The 16,632-nt window shown below is 46.0% G+C and overlaps 1 protein-coding gene across 4 annotated transcripts in view; it reads left to right on the forward strand.

Annotated features, from left to right (window-relative positions):
• FLI1 (Fli-1 proto-oncogene, ETS transcription factor) overlaps positions 1-16,632 on the forward strand; it is a 122,724-nt gene that overhangs the window by 85,248 nt on the left and 20,844 nt on the right. For all 4 annotated transcript variants that reach the window (XM_037505611.2, XM_037505614.2, XM_037505613.2 and 1 more), the window contains one exon: positions 6,804-6,869. In XM_037505611.2, the coding sequence (XP_037361508.1) occupies positions 6,804-6,869 (66 nt within the window). The remainder of the gene's footprint in view (positions 1-6,803; positions 6,870-16,632) is intronic.

Below are 16,632 nucleotides of genomic sequence, written 5' to 3' on the forward strand. Positions count from 1 at the left end.
CAGCAGTGTGCAGTGCCCTGTGTGGGCTAGGGACAACACACACTCTGTAAAAATTAAAATAAAAAAAAAAAAAAAAAGACTTCGGAAGTTTCCACCGATGCCTCCGGGCTCTCTGGTCACCTCTCGAAGGCGTCTGGTAACCAGTGGGAGTGTGGATGAGGCATATATGTTAACACCAGAGCGATTACCTCATGTCTGAGTCTTGCTGCAACATGAGGTCAGCCCAAGAAACAACAATTTCAAAAAAGGAGGCAATTTTCCACCCAGTTCTCTGAACTTTGGAGAATGAGCATTTTCTAGCTCTGTATTTCTTAGCCTTAATGCTTATAGAACTTTTTAAGAAAGGATCTTTTCACAGAGTTCTGCAATGATGCAGGGCAGGGGTGGGAGTGGGCATGCAGACATTGGCACAAGGAGACCAGCAAAGCCCAAACACTGGGCGATTCAGCCTTTCTGCTTCTTTGGGCATCGTATGCAGGGGCGGGAAGAATCACGGGGTCCCTTTTCTTCTTCTGTGGGAGAACAGATGCACAAAAGCATGGATGCTTGGGCTCAGAACTCTGAAAGAGCCCAAGTGTCTTGGGCTCCATGGCAGATGCCCCTGTTGGAGATATGTTCTAGCACATTCTGACTTAATGTGGGGAAATCCTATTCTGCCATATAATCCCAAACCCTGCCTTCCAGTGGGGACATAAACAGCCAAAGTGTCTGCTAGGACTTCCTGTCATAGAAAAAGCAAGCTGCAGAGACTCAAATGAGACCAGAGCTTCTTCGGAAGGCCCAGGAATGTCATGCAGGAGAGCATATGATAAGGGCAAGCAGGTTGTAAAGGAATAGAGCTCAAGAGTCTGGTCTTTGGGCAAGAAAAAATATGGATTGCTTCTCCTTTCCTTCTTTCTTTTGGAGAGTATTTATAGATCTTAAAGAAGATGTCTCCAAACAATAAAACTATGAAATTTCCAGAAAGGAGCTTATTAATAAAACAAATTTCCAGAGTTGAGGGAAAATGGAACAAAGCATATATATGATACAATGTTGAGTGAAACAATGAAATAGAAAGCATTTGGAGCCTTGATATAAAATCTATGTCTACCTGCAGTGAAAAAATTAAGATACTTGCACTGAGGTTCAAAACAACTTGCTTCCGCATGGTATTGCAGTGGTCTGTGAAGGCCTTTTGAGGGTCCTAGTCTTTAAATGACCTACTATCATAGAAAAAAAAATTGTGCTTCATGATGCCTCCTAATTGGAGTCTTAGAATCTAGAGCCCTCGGGCGTTGGGTGGTGGTTGGCCTGCTCAATGCCTGCAGGAGGTCACGTGTCTGTGTCTGGATTGCTGGGAAGTCCCTACTGCTGACCAGAACGCCTTCAAACACTTATTGTTTTTCCAGACTTAAAAGTCTAACGGATGTTTTTTGCTCAGGCAGGGAGGCCAGTGCTTTGGGGAGGAAGGCCCGGGCAGCTGGACGGAGGCAGGGAAAAGGGGTGCTAATTCCTTGTGCTTTGTCATCTGCCCTTTTGTTGAGAAGGGGAGTGGGGTTTAAACATTTCCACTTTTGGCAAGGGGTGGAAGGGAAATAGCCAAGATCCTCAATACAGATGGAAGGAGAATTATAGGACTAAGGAAAGTCGAAGGAGTACTAAGAATGGAAGAAATGGGACCATGTCACTTAGTTGCACTTTTCCAAAGTGACTGATCTTTCTGGACTTTAAGAGAAGAAAGGGCAACCTCATAGGAGCAGAAGCTTTGACATCAAACTTATAGTTTCACTAAAGGTGCCTGAATATTTATTCTGGTTGCCTGAGAAGGGAGCTAGACCTACACATTGGATAGAAAAAAGTATGTTTTCCAGAGTGGAGAAGAAATAGTCATGTCTTGGGCCCCTCTACCCCTGTCCGATGGCCTGGCTTGCTAAAATTTGCCTGGTCTGCCTGGCGTGGCTGTTCTTCATTCCTTGGCACTTTAACTGTCCCTGACAGAGTGGCTGTGACCCCCCAACGTCCCTGTGTAATACCCACCCCACTTGAAATTCCAGGAGGATGTCCTCTGGTGAGGATGCCCATGGTATTTGGGATCACTCTGGAGTCTCCTGAGGGACACTAGGGCACAGGCAAGCATGTCCACAGATGTTGTTCCCTTGACATGCACTGGGTGGTCCCTTTTGGACACCACGAGGACACCTATTAATAATCCCCATTTTAAAACCAAAGCCACGGAGGCCAGGAGTGCCTTGCAAATTGGTTCAGAGGTGAAAAACTGGTGAGCAGCCTAGATCTAAAACCCAGTCCGCTAAGTCACATGGCCTGTCACACTGCCTTGAATTGTGACTGAAGAATGGAGGGCATGAGCTCACCTGTGCCATGCTGGTCTTCTCTACTTGAAAGTTTGCTCACTCCCCTAGGGCTTTCCCCATGAAGGGCCAGTCACTTTCCCCACAGCATTTTCTGGTTTTATTTGTACCAAGAGATAAATACATTCTGGAAACTTTCTTGTGGCCTCCTGGAACATGGCAGATTAAGCCAAACCAGTCACCCTGCTAACCCTGTGTCTTTTTTTCTTCCCTCTGGTGCCCCTCTCCTCCCACCCCCTGCTCCCCACTTTGGATATGACTGCCCCCGGCCCTAGCAGTATCTCTCTCAGGCACGCCCGGTTTGGCAGAAGCCCTGTTTACCAACGGGGCTGCAGGAAATGAGATTGGGCCTCACAAGGCAAGACTGGACCCAGCCTCAGAGGGAGAGCTGTGCCCTCCTGGCAGTTCAGACTCAGGGCCACTGGGGGGAGTTTAGGGTTTCTGGGAGCCCTGCAGTTCTGGGCAGGGGTGGTCAGAGGCAGAAGAAAGAAAAAGAATCTTTTTTCATTTTCTCAAAAGTTATGTTCTGTCTGCATATTTGGGTCTGACCTGTGGAAAAATACTAAGAAACTGCATTTTAAAAGAGTGGCAGTGCAAGAGAATGAAATATATTGTATGACAGGGAGACCACAGAAAAGGTATCTATCTTGAGTCCCAGTTTTAATTTAAACCTAATGGAAAACACATTTTGTGCGTTGTGGCCTTCCCACTGGCAGCCTCGGATGGCTGGGCAAAGGTGATGGGTCCAGGCAGTTAGGCTGGTGAAGGATTATCCCTTCCAGGCCCAAGGTCTGAGCAGTGCAGGAGAACAGGATCCCGCCAAACAAAGGCCAGCCTTCTCTGGACTCAGTACTCAGCCAGCCTGTTGTCTAGAGACAAAACCTTCCATCCCTCCTGCCTCCCCCTTCCTCTCCCACCTACACTTCAGCCTGAGCCATTGACGGCAGCGTAGAAAAAAGACCCGGTTTCAATAGGCCAACTGCGAGGGGATGCTGGTGAGCCCTCTAAGAGGCTGACACAAAGGCTTTGCCCCTGGACCCTAGTGCTCCTTACTCCAGGTGTCCCAGATGAGCAGGTTAGGCTGGAGGACTGGAGAGCTGAAGAAAGCTCTATTGTTATGGCTCAACTCCACAGCTGCAAGGCTTTACTCTGTTCGCTTCCCTCTTTCTTCGGATCCTTAATGCTGTGTCCAGTGCTGGATGGACTCAAACATGGAAAATTCCTTTTTCCTTATGCTTTCACTTTGGGAAGGCCATGCCATTCTCAGCAACAGTCACTTCATGCTTTTTTAGAGCTAAAGGGACCCCAGATAAATTCATATATATGCATGTGTATATATGTATATATGTGTGTGTATGTATGTATGTATGTATACATATGTAAACAATATATATGTAAACAAATAAGCAAATAAACAAGTATTTTCACTGAAGTATAGTATAGAGATTGTAAAAGTTATATACAACTCAAGGAATGATCACAGGCTGAATCCATCACTTGTAGTAGCACCCCCACATCAAGGGGTAGAGTGGAAGGCCCCTCGTGCCCTCTCTCCATCACTACCCCCTTCCTCCTCAAAGGTGACCACTGTGCTGACTCCCAACACCAAGGCCGTTTTTGCCTGTTTCTTAGACTTTGCCTGGAGGCTGAAGAGTCTGCTGGACTGACAGCAGGTTTTGCAGGACAGACATCTGTGCTCTGTGCTTTCTGGTTGTGTGACCCTGAGCAAATTACTTGACTTCTCTGAACGGAAGAGGATAAGCTTCCACCCTTATGGAATTGCACGGCTCATGGAAGGATTAAGTGAGAGACTAGAGAGAAAGCATCCATTACACAGTACACTTTCTGAGAGCGCTGGCTTCTCTTCTCCCCTCACAGACTCTTTACTATGCTGGTGTCAGGAGGGGCGAGAAACAGCAGTACCGCTAGTGCTCACAGAACAGCCTCCTGGAGGAGAAAGAAACCTAAACCACTGAGTGGGAGGGCAGGTTCCGGGAAACCTTCTTGATTCAGAACAAGTTCCCTTAACAGTGTGCTGGCCATCCACTGCCACCTGAGGAACCAGTTAAATAAGAGCCGAAGAGAAGGGAATGTTGATCCCTTGGGCGAGAGTCCAGATGCCCCAACCAGTCCCTCCACATCCTTCTGGGAGTGAAACTTGAACCAAGAACAGTCTTCAGGGCAAAATCCCTTTCCTAGGTTACCATGAAATATGTATTTCATGCAAGCTTTGCTGAGGTCAAACGACCCTTTCTCTTGGCTTTCTGGGAGTTTCCTGTGGAATTCACGTGTGCCCAAAGAAGAACTTTCACCAAGGGGGAAATTTAATAAATGTGGTTTATCTGAGCTTCGTGCTCCAGCTAAATCTGCCCTAATGACTCACACAGCTTGCTCCTCAGAGACCAGCATTTTTCTTTATATGCTCCAGTCATGAGCTTTCTGCCTGAGGGAGAGAATGTCGGGGACTAAGAGGCAGACATTCTTGGTCTTTCTACTCAGAGTTTTTTCTACTCCCTTGGAACGTTGGGTTCCATTTCTTAACCTCCTTCCAGCCATGGAGGATTATTTCTTATTGCAGCAGAACCCATTCATAACTCCCATTCCAGAGGATAAAACCAATGCCCAGCAAGCTCTTGAAAAAGGGTTTATTGTATGTAATTGTGGTGTCTGTGGGAGAGGGATCTAAAATTAGCCATGATAATAGCTAGCATTTATTGAACACATAGTATGGGCCAAGGTCTATTATGAGCCATTTACATGTTTGCTTTTATCCAATCCTCATGATGACCATTGTTAGCCCATTTTATATATGAGGAGCTTATGGCTTGCAGAGATAAGGTAAATAGATGAAAGTCACATAATAAGTAGTAAAAGGCCAGTCTAATTTTAACTTCTTATTTGTATAACAACTTACACTAAAAGAGGGTTGTCCTGGCCTGACTTGGTCACTGACACTTTGAAGATGGGCTAACCAAATGCAGCTGGTTCTTACATGTGACCTGCATGTGACTGTCTCATTTCTAAAATGGTGTCCACATCTCCACACTTAAGCACAGAACAGCCTCCATACAGTGACCACCCCTCCTCTGCTGTCTGGACCTATTTCAAAGCCAGAAGTAACAGTCACCCAAGCCAGAAGTCATAGGTTCTAGGCAGTTGGATGATTCTAATAAAATGCTCTCTCATCATCTGGCCTGGTAGGGCACACACTTCCTTGGAGGCAGGCAACCAGACGCCCACAGCTGGGTGAGGCGGCAGCTCCATTCCTGCATGCCTTCCATGACCGGAGACTAAAAATAGGGCCGTCTGACAGCCCACTCTGTGTTCCAAGCCCTGGCACCCAAGTCAGCCCACTCAGCCACAGGGAGCAGAGAAAAGGATTATTTAAAAAGGCTTGCTTAGCCTCCAATGCCCGTGTCAAGCTGATATTGTCATTTGTAAAAGCAGAGCCCTGGCCTGGTCTTGAGAACACAGGCACATTTCCCCAGGAGACGCTCCAGGAGAACAACAAAAACGCCTGCATTTTATAGAATGAAACTCTCGAAATCGCTTGAGACAAAGGAAGCAGTCCGGTGTTAGGGAGGAAAGGAGAAGACTTTTCACATGTAACAACCACAAACAATATCAAGCCTTTAAAATGCCTAGACGAGTGTCTGTCATTGAAGTTTGAGAGATTGCAAGCATCATGCTAAGACGACAGGAAATTCACTGCATGCCCCTCGTGTTCAGCTCTAGTCACTTAGACACATGCCGAGGGAGGAAAGAATTAACCCATGCTGCCCCCCTTCCCAATTCCCCTTCACCAACAATGAATATCCAAGAAAGACCTGCATCCAAACCCAGAGACTGTCACAGTAAGAGGGAGTTGCACTGTCTTCTCCCTGGGTGTGGCAAACTACAAGGTACAGGCCAAACCTGGCCAGCGCTGGCCTGTGGACAGAACAAAACAAAAACAAAGAAGAATGTGCAAGAGACTGTGTTTAGCCCACAAAGCTGAAAGTATTTACTATCTGGTCTTTACAGAAGTCGCTTGCCAACCCCTGTTGTAGTCCAACCCCTTCATTTTTCTGATGAAGAAATCAAGGTCTAGACACATAAAGTCACTTGCCCACAGTCACAGGGGGAGTTAGTAAGAAAACCAGGACCGATCCTGGCTTTCTGATTCATGGTCCTGTGTCACTGCCATGATGTGACGCAGACACCCAAGGGCTTCAGAACCACAAACAAGTCCCACCCACCAGTGCTCTGTCCTAACTTACTGGGACCCTAATTCCAGGAAGCGATGACACTTCCCCCAAATGGATTATGTTAATATTTTTTTTTCTCCAGCAGTCATCTGTCCCTCTCCCTTACTCCCTATCTCTTCCCCTTCCCATCCCTTCTCTGAACATCTTGTGCTCTTGCTCTCAGAGGAATGTTCTGGTTATAACCTGCTTTTGCTTTGCCTTTCAGGTTCACTATTGGCCTATAATACAACCTCCCACACAGACCAATCCTCACGGCTGAGTGTCAAAGAAGGTGAGTGTTCTGTCACATGCACCTAGAAAGTTCCTTAGTGCCAGCTGTGGAACACACAGTTCAGGCTGCTAAGGGGGGCATGGAGAACGTTGGTTCTACATACCTTTCAGCATTTTCTAACACACAAGGCAAGATGCCAAAGCTTATCCCACTGGTGCCACTCATTACAAAAAATACTACAAGTTTTTAAAATGTCTTCTCATACCATAAAGATTGGGCTTGAAGTAGTTACTCCATTAAAGAAAGTGTGTTACTCTTAGAATGCTCACTTTCAAAGCTGATGTTGGGAGATTTGTCTGTGGAAGATCATGAAATGAACATTTTAAGGATTCCTGCCATGTCATATCTTAAGGGATTTTTTTCCCCCAAACACATTTTAGCAATGTCAGTTAATTTTTCAAGTGGTCATTTAGGAGTTTGGTATGGCTGGTTTGGTTTGGTTGAGAAAGAAAGAAAGCAATCTCTTAGCAAATAGGGTTTTAGCAAACGTTACAGTAGTGTTTTTCAGAGGCTTTGTTTGTGAGATGTCAATATTTACTGCTCCAGCTATATTTACTGTTATATTCTAGGCATTTATACAGGTGTATGATTCAAGATACCTGGCTTAAGGCAGAATAAAGTGTAGACAAATAATTACTAGGAAACAGGCAGTTAAAAAAAGATCCTGCCCAAAGCAGAAGAAAAATTCGATGGAGCAGGGACTTTTTGATGGCATCTTGAAGAATGAATAGGAGTGCAGCACACAATCTCTTTTCTTGCCTTTGGCTCCTTCACTGCTTCTTCTTTGACCCATACTCACCAAATTCAAAAAGGAAGGTAGAATTTTTCAGTACCAGTTGCAATTAGCACAGCATATTTCAGAGAAACGTAAGTTCTTCTAAGGGAAGAGGCTTGGAAATCACTTGGTTCCAAATTCTCCTGGGTTGTGGAGGAAATAATGACCCAAACAGTCTGAGTGTCATCTTGGCCAAGGTCACACCTTTGTATTTCCTGTTAATAATCAGGAAATATAATCACACGATCACCAGAAAATTTAGTGGAGGAAATATACAGCATAATGAATCTGCTTTTAAACTTCTGTGTTCTCATCTGCTTCCTTCTCTGTCCCAGCTTGGACCAGTCCTATTTATACAACTATTTTCCTTTCCAAATCAGATTATTTATTGGTCTTTGCCATGAAAACTGCTGTTATACTGAGTCCAGCCACATTCTATAGTCCAAGCCACATTGTGTTTGAAGCTATTTACCTCATGATGTAGATGTCCATAGGAGAGAAAATTCATTATGGTTACAAACACGATAAATTGGAGGTCAGGGCATCTTTGGCTTTTTTAGGGGTGATCACTTCATGTTGTGAACCTCCATTTGCTCTCAAATGATGAGGAAGAAATAAATCAGAAGACCTCAGCCCTGACTTCAGAGCTCTTGGCTGATAAAGAGATGCCCTGGGGCTGGAAGTGAGGGCTCTGTCTTTATTCAGAGCCTGGTTTACTTATTGTACATTATTTCATTTGCAATAGGATCTGCTTTTTGGAGGGAAGGAAGAGGGAGGGGACAGAGAAGGGAGGGCAGGAAAGGAGAGGAAAGGAGGGTAGGAGAGAAAAGGAGAGAGGAAAAGAGGAAGAGAGAGAAGAGAATAAGAGAAGAAGGCAGGAAGAGAGGGAGAGAAGTACTCCTTAAAATCTCCTCCCATTCGGGCCTCTCCTGGTGGCACAGGCGGTTGAGCGCAGCGCTTTGAAGCTGTCCCCAGCCTCTGCAGCGCCGGTTCAACCCCAGTCGGTTGGCCGGTCGGCTGGCGAGGGTCCCACATGGCGCAGCAGACCTCTCCTGTCTTGCCCCCTGCTCCCCTCAGCAGTGTATTTCATCTGCCTGTTCTGTTCCCAGCTCTGTCTCTGGTGAATCCTCTCACCCTCCTGCACATCTGGCCTGTACCCCGCTTCTTGTATAAATAAATAAATCTTCAAAAAAAAAATCTCCTCCCATTCTAGACAATGAGACCTGCAGACAACATCAGAATTAACCAGTGAGACTCTGGGGCAGTCAATGAAAGAGTTTCTGGTATTGAGCTTAAAATACAAATTTTCCTTTAGAAGCTAGTTCATAAGAGTTGAACTGTGTTGATAAGCGACTCATTATTCCTCCAGGGGTTTAGCTTTTCAGTCCCCCCCTGTACCTGTGACCTTGCATTCCCCTCCCTTGGCTCTTTGTGTACGGTGAGTGCATTTGTACGGCCGCTGGGCTTACTGGGGCTCATTGCAGGAGCAGCTCGCTCTTGCTTGCTGGGTAGCAGCCCTCTTGTGAGATGAATTAACTGTAGACCCCAGGCAAAAGCACGCTGCCAGGACCTCTTTCAGGTGGTGCCCGGGCATTTATCTCCGACATTGGCCTTGGCCTCTAGAGACGATTAAGGCTGCGCTTTGCAGGTGCATCTTTTGTGCCAATAATGCTTTCCACTTGAGCTGTCTTGCTGCTGTAGCCTCCCTCCTGCGAGGTGGTCTGAACAAGCCATCTTGCCACAAAACAAAGTACATTAGCAAGACAAAGCTAACGGGGCTTTTCTCTCCTTCCTTTTCACCCTCCTGCCCACCTCTCTCTCTCTTTCTCTCTCTCTCTCTCTCCTGCTTTTCTCTAATAGCTATCTTTATTTCTTAACATATTAAATGAAAAAATAAAGAGCAGACATGGTGCAACCTTGTTTGAATAAGACACACACACAACCCCAGACAAACCCAGAGATCATCAAGAGCACCAGAGTGCTGTGTGTGTGTGTGCATGGCCTCACTACACAAAGGACAGGTGCTGCCATCCAGTGCAAAGAAGTCGAAGAGATGATGCCTATTAGTGCTTCTTCGGTGCACTTATCAAATCAGAATGCCTTTTTACTTGAAAATAGCACAATGACCCTTGCTGCTTGTCTTTTGAAAACGGTTGCAAACTCTAAGGGCTATTTGTGGCCAGGAAGTAAGGCTAGATTTTAAAAATTAATCTCTAACTGTCTCTAAGCCCCTGTAAATTCAGTTTTCTATGGCCATGACTGGCAGCCGGGTCTCTCTACCTTGGGTTATCGAGGCTTGTGAATCTTTAAAATAAATTAAGGGTCAAGCCATGCTTGTCCATTTCCAACACAGCTATCACTGTCTCTGCCCTGGACTTTACAAAGCCTCATGCACTTCATACTTTGTCTCTCAGTTTGTTTTTGAACTTTGCAACATCCCCAGGAGGTAGATAGGACTATCTCCATTTTGCAGTCAGAGAAAGTGGGGTTCAGCAATATTAAGGAGCTTGGGGGAAGGGGACAGACACAGCTATTCAACATCAGAGTGAGGGTTGGAAGATCTCCCTGTTAAGTTCAGCCTTTCCTTCCTGCTGACTTTTCATAAAAATAATACTTGGCCTAAATGTAATTTGGGTAGAGATTTGGATTTTCTCCCATTGTTTTTCTCTGTCACTATTATCTCTATCCACATCCTTACATGATTCTATTTGACCAAAGAAATTTATACACAACCCTTGCACAGCACCACTCCCTTGTCCCCACCGCACAGAGAAAGTTGGAGACCTTTGTTAAAAGTACTGATGCCTGGGCCTCCCCAGAGGCGCAGTGGTTGAGCGCTGGGTTGTGAAGCTGCCTGCAGCCTCTGCGGTGCTGGTTCAATACAATCCACCCCTTCTGGACCAGGATCCCACATGGCGCGCAGAACTCTCCTGCCGCAGAACTCTCTTGCCGCCCGCTGCTCCCCTCAGCAGTGTACCTCGCCAGTCTGCCTGTTCTGCTATCGGCTCTGTCTCTGGTGAATTCTCTCACCCTCCTGCACTTCTGACTGTACCCGGTGCTTATATAAATAAATAATCTTTTAATTTTTTTTATTTTTTATTGTATTTATATATTTTTAAAAAGATTTTATTTATTCATTTATACAAGCACTGGTTACAGTCAGAAGTACGGGAGGGTGAGAGAATTCACCAGAGCCAGAGCGGGGAACAGAACAGGAAGACTGACGAAATACACTGCTGAGGGGAGCAGAGGGTGACAGGAGAGGTCTGCGCGCCATGTGGGACCCTCGCTGGTGGCCAGGGATCAAACCGGCGCTGCAGAGGCTACGGGAGCTTCACAGCCCAGCGCTCAACCACTGCGCCACCAGGGGAGGCCCAAATAAATAAATCTTTGAAAAAAAAAAATGTACTGATGCCCTAGGACAAATACTTCTATGTACCCGACATAGGAGGTAGCTGGAGTAGATCCTGGAGACAGAAGGTAGGACAGGGCCAGGGGATGGCCCTGGGCTTAGTACAGTTTCAATTTCAGGGGAGGAATAAACTCTGGCAGTGATGGTTGCACAGCAATATTAATACGCTTAATGCCTCTGAAGTGTACACTTAAAAATGATGAAAATGGTAAATTTGATGTTATGTCTGCTTTATCGTAGGAAAACAAAAAATGCAAAAACAAAAAAAAGTATTTAAGCATTAAATTAATATCCTCAACAAGACCAATTCGTTCAGAATCCCAATTAATTCACGTGGGCATTGGGACCTCTTTAAAGCTCACCAGGTTCCTCTTAAAACCTGCAGCCAAGGCTGAGAAGCCCTGCTTTAGAATGCAGGCAAGCGGACCTCCCTGGTGGCACAAGGGGTTAAGCATTAGCTCTATGAAACTATCTGCAACCACTGCATAAGTTCAATCCTGGGCCAGGGAACCACGCACATGGTACAACAGACCTCTCATGACTTGCCCTCTGCTCTCCTCTGTATTGTATTTCAGTCAATCCGCCTGTTCTGTTCCCCACTCTCTCTGGTGAATGCTCTTATCCCCCGCACCTCTGGCCTATACTGCAGTTCTTGTATGCATAAATAAATCTTTAAAATAAGAAAAAAAAGAATGCAGGCAAGTGAGAGAGAGGAAAATGAGGGTTTCTTTCTGGCCCCAGATCACCCTAGAGAAGGAAGAGCAGGCCTGTGGAGATACTGAGGACATGACTTTGACCGCAGTGGCCAGGCCACAGTGAACTTTTTTCATTATTCTCATTGATGATGTCGTTATTGCTTTGGACAACTATACACTGACATGTCACTTTACATCTCAGAAATTCCTTTCTTACGTGTCCTCATGTGGACCCCTAAAATGCAAATATGGTGTTGGTTACTGTAATTTACAGAGAGGGCACTGGGGTTCTAAATGTTAAATGGCCTTTCCACCCACAGAGTCCTGGAGCTAGAACCACTAACTCCAAACCTTGTTCTCTCCACCCTCCATGTGGAGGTGTGTTTGGCTGATTAGGCACAGATCAGAGCTCCCTCTGCCTTGCTTTTCAGGGTGAGGCCTGCCCTGGGCCTCCTGACATACCCAGCTAGACGATGAGTACGCACGCATCAGCAGGCCTCCCCCAGAGCTGCTTTGCATGCTAACCCTCATTTCCTTGGCCCCTCATGCTGGATCTGTTTTAAATGCCTCTGACTCTCCAAAAGTCAGAGGATATTGAGCTCCTTGTTTATTAACTTCTGGAACTCATAAACCCGCCAAGGACCTGGGTAGCACTGATCTAGCCCCAGCCTGGGAAGCCTTTCAGGGACCGCTGCTGAAAGCGAACCACTTCTCCACTCGGTGGACTGTCTGTCTATGGGATAGCCATCTCCAGCAGTTGCCTTGGCTAATGGATAAAAAGTCTGTCCACTTATATGCTAAGTATGGGAGAGAAAGGGAAACTACCTTTCTGAGTCCTTTATAGTGCCATGCCTGACTGTGCTGCAGGCCACGTGAAGGAGAGCCCTGCTTCTCTCAAGGAGATTTCCAGATGGCCAGGCATGCACGCATAGCAAGGAGACGCTGCTGCAGCCCTTTATTGCTCGCCAAGCATTTGCACATCTATTATCTCCTTTGCGCCTCACACCATTGCCATGAGACAGCAGGGCTGGCGTTATTATCCCCATCCCGTGGAAAATGAAAGCAGGCCACAGAGACATGCCAGGCCTCATTTGAAGTCACCCAGGATTGGGGACAGAGCAGGACCCAAATCTAGTTCCCTGTTGTTGTTTCCTGCCTCCAGGCTGCTTCTCACATCATTATCTGAGATATTTAATCAAGCATTTGCCAGCCTACTAAATTTTCCTTACTCGATGCGCTCAATGTATCTAAGTCAGGTATTGATCTCATATTTCAGCAATGTAGCATATTGATTAAAAGCTCGGGATATGAATTCAGACTGCGTGAACTTCAACAAGCAACAGACTTTTCTGCCTCAGTTTCCTCATGTACAAAATGTGGATCATTTTAGTGGCCCTTCAGGGGAAATATACTACTCATAAAGCACTCAGCATGGTGTCTGAATACCAATCAGTGGTCAATACCAATCAGTGGACAATACAATTAGCTTTCTTAATAATAGAGTAATCAGGATTATTATTACAAAATGATTAGAATGTTTTTGAGGTTTTACCATATGTGAATACCATGCCAAATGTTGTAAAGGATACCATGTCCTGCCATGTGGTAGGGTAATGCCACAGAAGATACAGCCAAGTTGCTTAAAATCCTATTAAGGCAATACACATATGGAACTATTAAGGAATAATATGAAACTGCATATAACCAAATAGAAAAATATGTGCTACATACCAGAAGTTCTCTGAAAGTAGTAAAGAGATGAAAAATCATTAAATGATAAAATTAAACATTCACTCCAAACTTTTCATATGATGGAAGAGATGTGAGCTCCGAGAAGGTCTGCGTCCTGCCAAGGTCACACAGGGGGCGAATAGCAAGTGGCAGAACTAGAAGTCATTCAGTACCTTGGTCCAGAATGGACCTACTTTCTGTGATTCATCCCTCCTCCACCCATTTATTCATCTCTTCATTTACTAATGTCCTACTCTGGATGGGACACTAGGTGAGCCTGGAATGGGGTACATACCCTCACCTATCCAAACAGGCAGAGAGAGGTGCAGTGAGAGATTTATCACTTCCCCTGGAGTATGAATGATACATCCCCAAATCTTGCCATTTCTCCCGCCTCTACATCCTCTCTGAATGTCCCCTAAGATTTAATTCTAGAAGTCATGTGATAGTTGAGAGCACTCTAGAAGTCTGAGGCGTGGTAGTGTTGGAAACGCATAGTGAAAGGAAAAGTAGGTGGTAGACACCAAAGATGCCATCCGCAGGGCTGCGTCTGTGTTGCATGTGGGAGCTGGGGGCAGGGGTTGTGTGTGTTCAGATTGTGTTTGGGATGGGACCTCGCACACATCCTGTGGGTATGTGCCCCTTTGGGGGCACCAAGTCCTCAGTGTGTGATGTGTGGGAGAGGTAGCTGTGATGGGACTCTGTGGTTTACACGAAACCAAAAGACCCAGTACCCTTGAGTGAGATAGGCAGAGCAGCCTAGAGCAAGGGATTTATTGCAAAATAATTTTTGCTAAGGTTGGGGGAGAGGGAGTGGGTGGGCGTAGAACTGAAATAAGATAGACCATGAGTTCATGCTGGTTAAAGCAGGATGAAGGGCTCTCTGGGGTTCAGTGGACTTTCCTCTCTGTTCTGATCTTGGAAATTTTAAATCATTTAAAAGATGAAGTTTTGTTTTGATGAGAGAACATGCAGAATATTTATTCCTAAGGCCATGCCCTGGATTTATTGTGCAGTGAATGATGGTGATGAGTTTGGTGTGTTGCATGCTGGGGTGGTAGGCTTGGCGGCACCCTGATCGCAGTATCTGCATGGGGGCTGAGTGAATGCATCACCCCGAGTGTAGTGCCTGCGTGGGGGCTGAGTGAATGCAGCACCCCAAGTGTGGTGTCTGTGTGGGGGCTAGTGAATGCAGCACCCCAAGTGTGGTGTCTGTGTGGGGGCTGAGTGAATGTAGCACCCCGAGTGCTGTGTCTGCATGGGGGCTAATGAATGCAGCACCTTGAGTGTGGTGTCTGCGTGGGGGTTGAGTGAATCAGCAACCCCAAGTGTGGTGTCTGCATGGGGGCTGAGTGATATGCTGGTGCAGCCAGCCCGGGCTCTGGACACACTGCCCCGGGGGAGGGTGGTGTGTGGGGGGTAGATCTGGAACATGTGGCCGAAGGAAAAGGCCTGTAATACTGTGAGGTAATCTCTGTTATTTTGAGGGCGTAAATAACATCTCTTACAGAGCAGGTTATGTGGCTCCTCAGGCTCCGTCTGTCAACTAAATGTGCACTGAAACTTTGAGGGTCTTGAGGCGTCAGAGGAGGGTCTGTTAAGAATTTTCTCAGTATATGTTTTTCTTTCATGATAAAATACCCCTAATCCATTTTTAGCAAAAGCGGGGATGATGGCTGTGTGTGTGTGTGTGTGTGTGCAGACACGCTGTTTCTGTGATCCAAAGGCAAGATTTATGATTATAGAATAGACAGTAGCTCGCTCTCGCTGTTTTATTTTTTTAATTGTTTTCCTTTGAAATTCCACAGTTAATGTTTTGTCTGCTTTCCATCTAATCCTCTTTGGAGAGCTGCATGTTTTCGTGTTGTGCTTTTTTTCCTTCCTACCAGAGAGAGATGGAAGGAGAGAGATTGAGATTGAGAGAGAGAGAGAGAGAGAGAGAGAGAGAGAGAGAGAGAGAGACAAAGAATCGTTGTCTCTAAAGCTGGAGCAGGCAGGAAACCCCAATCCCGAGGGAATTTAGCCAGCCAGCTCTGTCCTGAAGTCAGATTCCAGCTCTCTGAATTCAATTTGACAGCTTGTCTGGGACACTTTCTAAGTAACCATTCTCCTTCCTTTCTCTGAGTAAAAGAGCTGTTATTTTTTCCGTGGCTGTGCTATGTGTGCTGTTATCACACGTGTGGGTTACACAGTGACTAGGACACGCTTTCTTTAAATTATTGGAAACACTTAGCCTGTTTCCGAAGACAAGTGTAAGTTTGTTCCAGGATAATGGGGCAGTTGCCTTTCAGTGTTGTCCCACAGCCTGGTTAGATCTCCTTAGTTAGACCTCCGGGGGGAGGTTAGGGCATAAGTATCCTTCTTTGAAGATGCTCATCTGTCTCTGGAATAATTCAAATAGTGTATGTTTTATTCCTTTGAGAATTTTTTTTTGAAATATATACAGATATCTTCCGGGGATCCTTTGCCTCTGTCTCTGTGTTTGATGGATTAGTTGATTATCTGAAAGCAATACCCCACCATATGTCTCACTTCGGGAGAGACTTAGAGAGACCCGTGTCTAGCTGTGAGCCCCCAGGGGTCATGTGGGGCAGACAGGCATGCCGAGGGGGACCACCTTGGGGTCAAAGCTGACTATGCTCCATCCTCTCCCCCCTAATTACTCAGAACAGTTTACTTCAGCGCCTCAGCATGAAGGATTGTATAGCAAAACCAACCTTTCCTGTGAGTGCATCTTTTCAGGCTGTCCCAGGTGCAGCTACTCAGGATGGCCAGGGGCATGGAGCCCAGAACAGTCTAGAGCACCTTTGTCTCATAGGTATGACCACTCTGCGGACAGTTTTGTCATTCAAAACATTTGTCCTTCCAAGGTGAACTGATTTTTGTCTAGCCTCTTTTCAAATCCAAGTTTGAATGCTTCCCCTTTCTCCCTTTACCTGGCATGCCCTTCTCCCCCTGTCTCATCCCCAACCCCAGCCCCTATCCTTAGAAGTCACACTTGTCCTACAAGGGCAAGGTCAAGTGACATCTTTACCCTATGGGCTAACTCACCCCTTTCCCACTGCACTTCAGTCACACCCACTGTTCTCCCAACCCAGCATTCACCAGATTGTGTCGTGACAGTGTATGTCTTGCAAGACTTGAAACATC

Source organism: Talpa occidentalis, unplaced genomic scaffold, assembly GCF_014898055.3.
Source record: "Talpa occidentalis isolate TD23 unplaced genomic scaffold, MPIMG_talOcc4v2.1 talOcc4.12, whole genome shotgun sequence".
In the NCBI taxonomy this organism is placed as follows: Eukaryota; Metazoa; Chordata; class Mammalia; order Eulipotyphla; family Talpidae; genus Talpa; species Talpa occidentalis.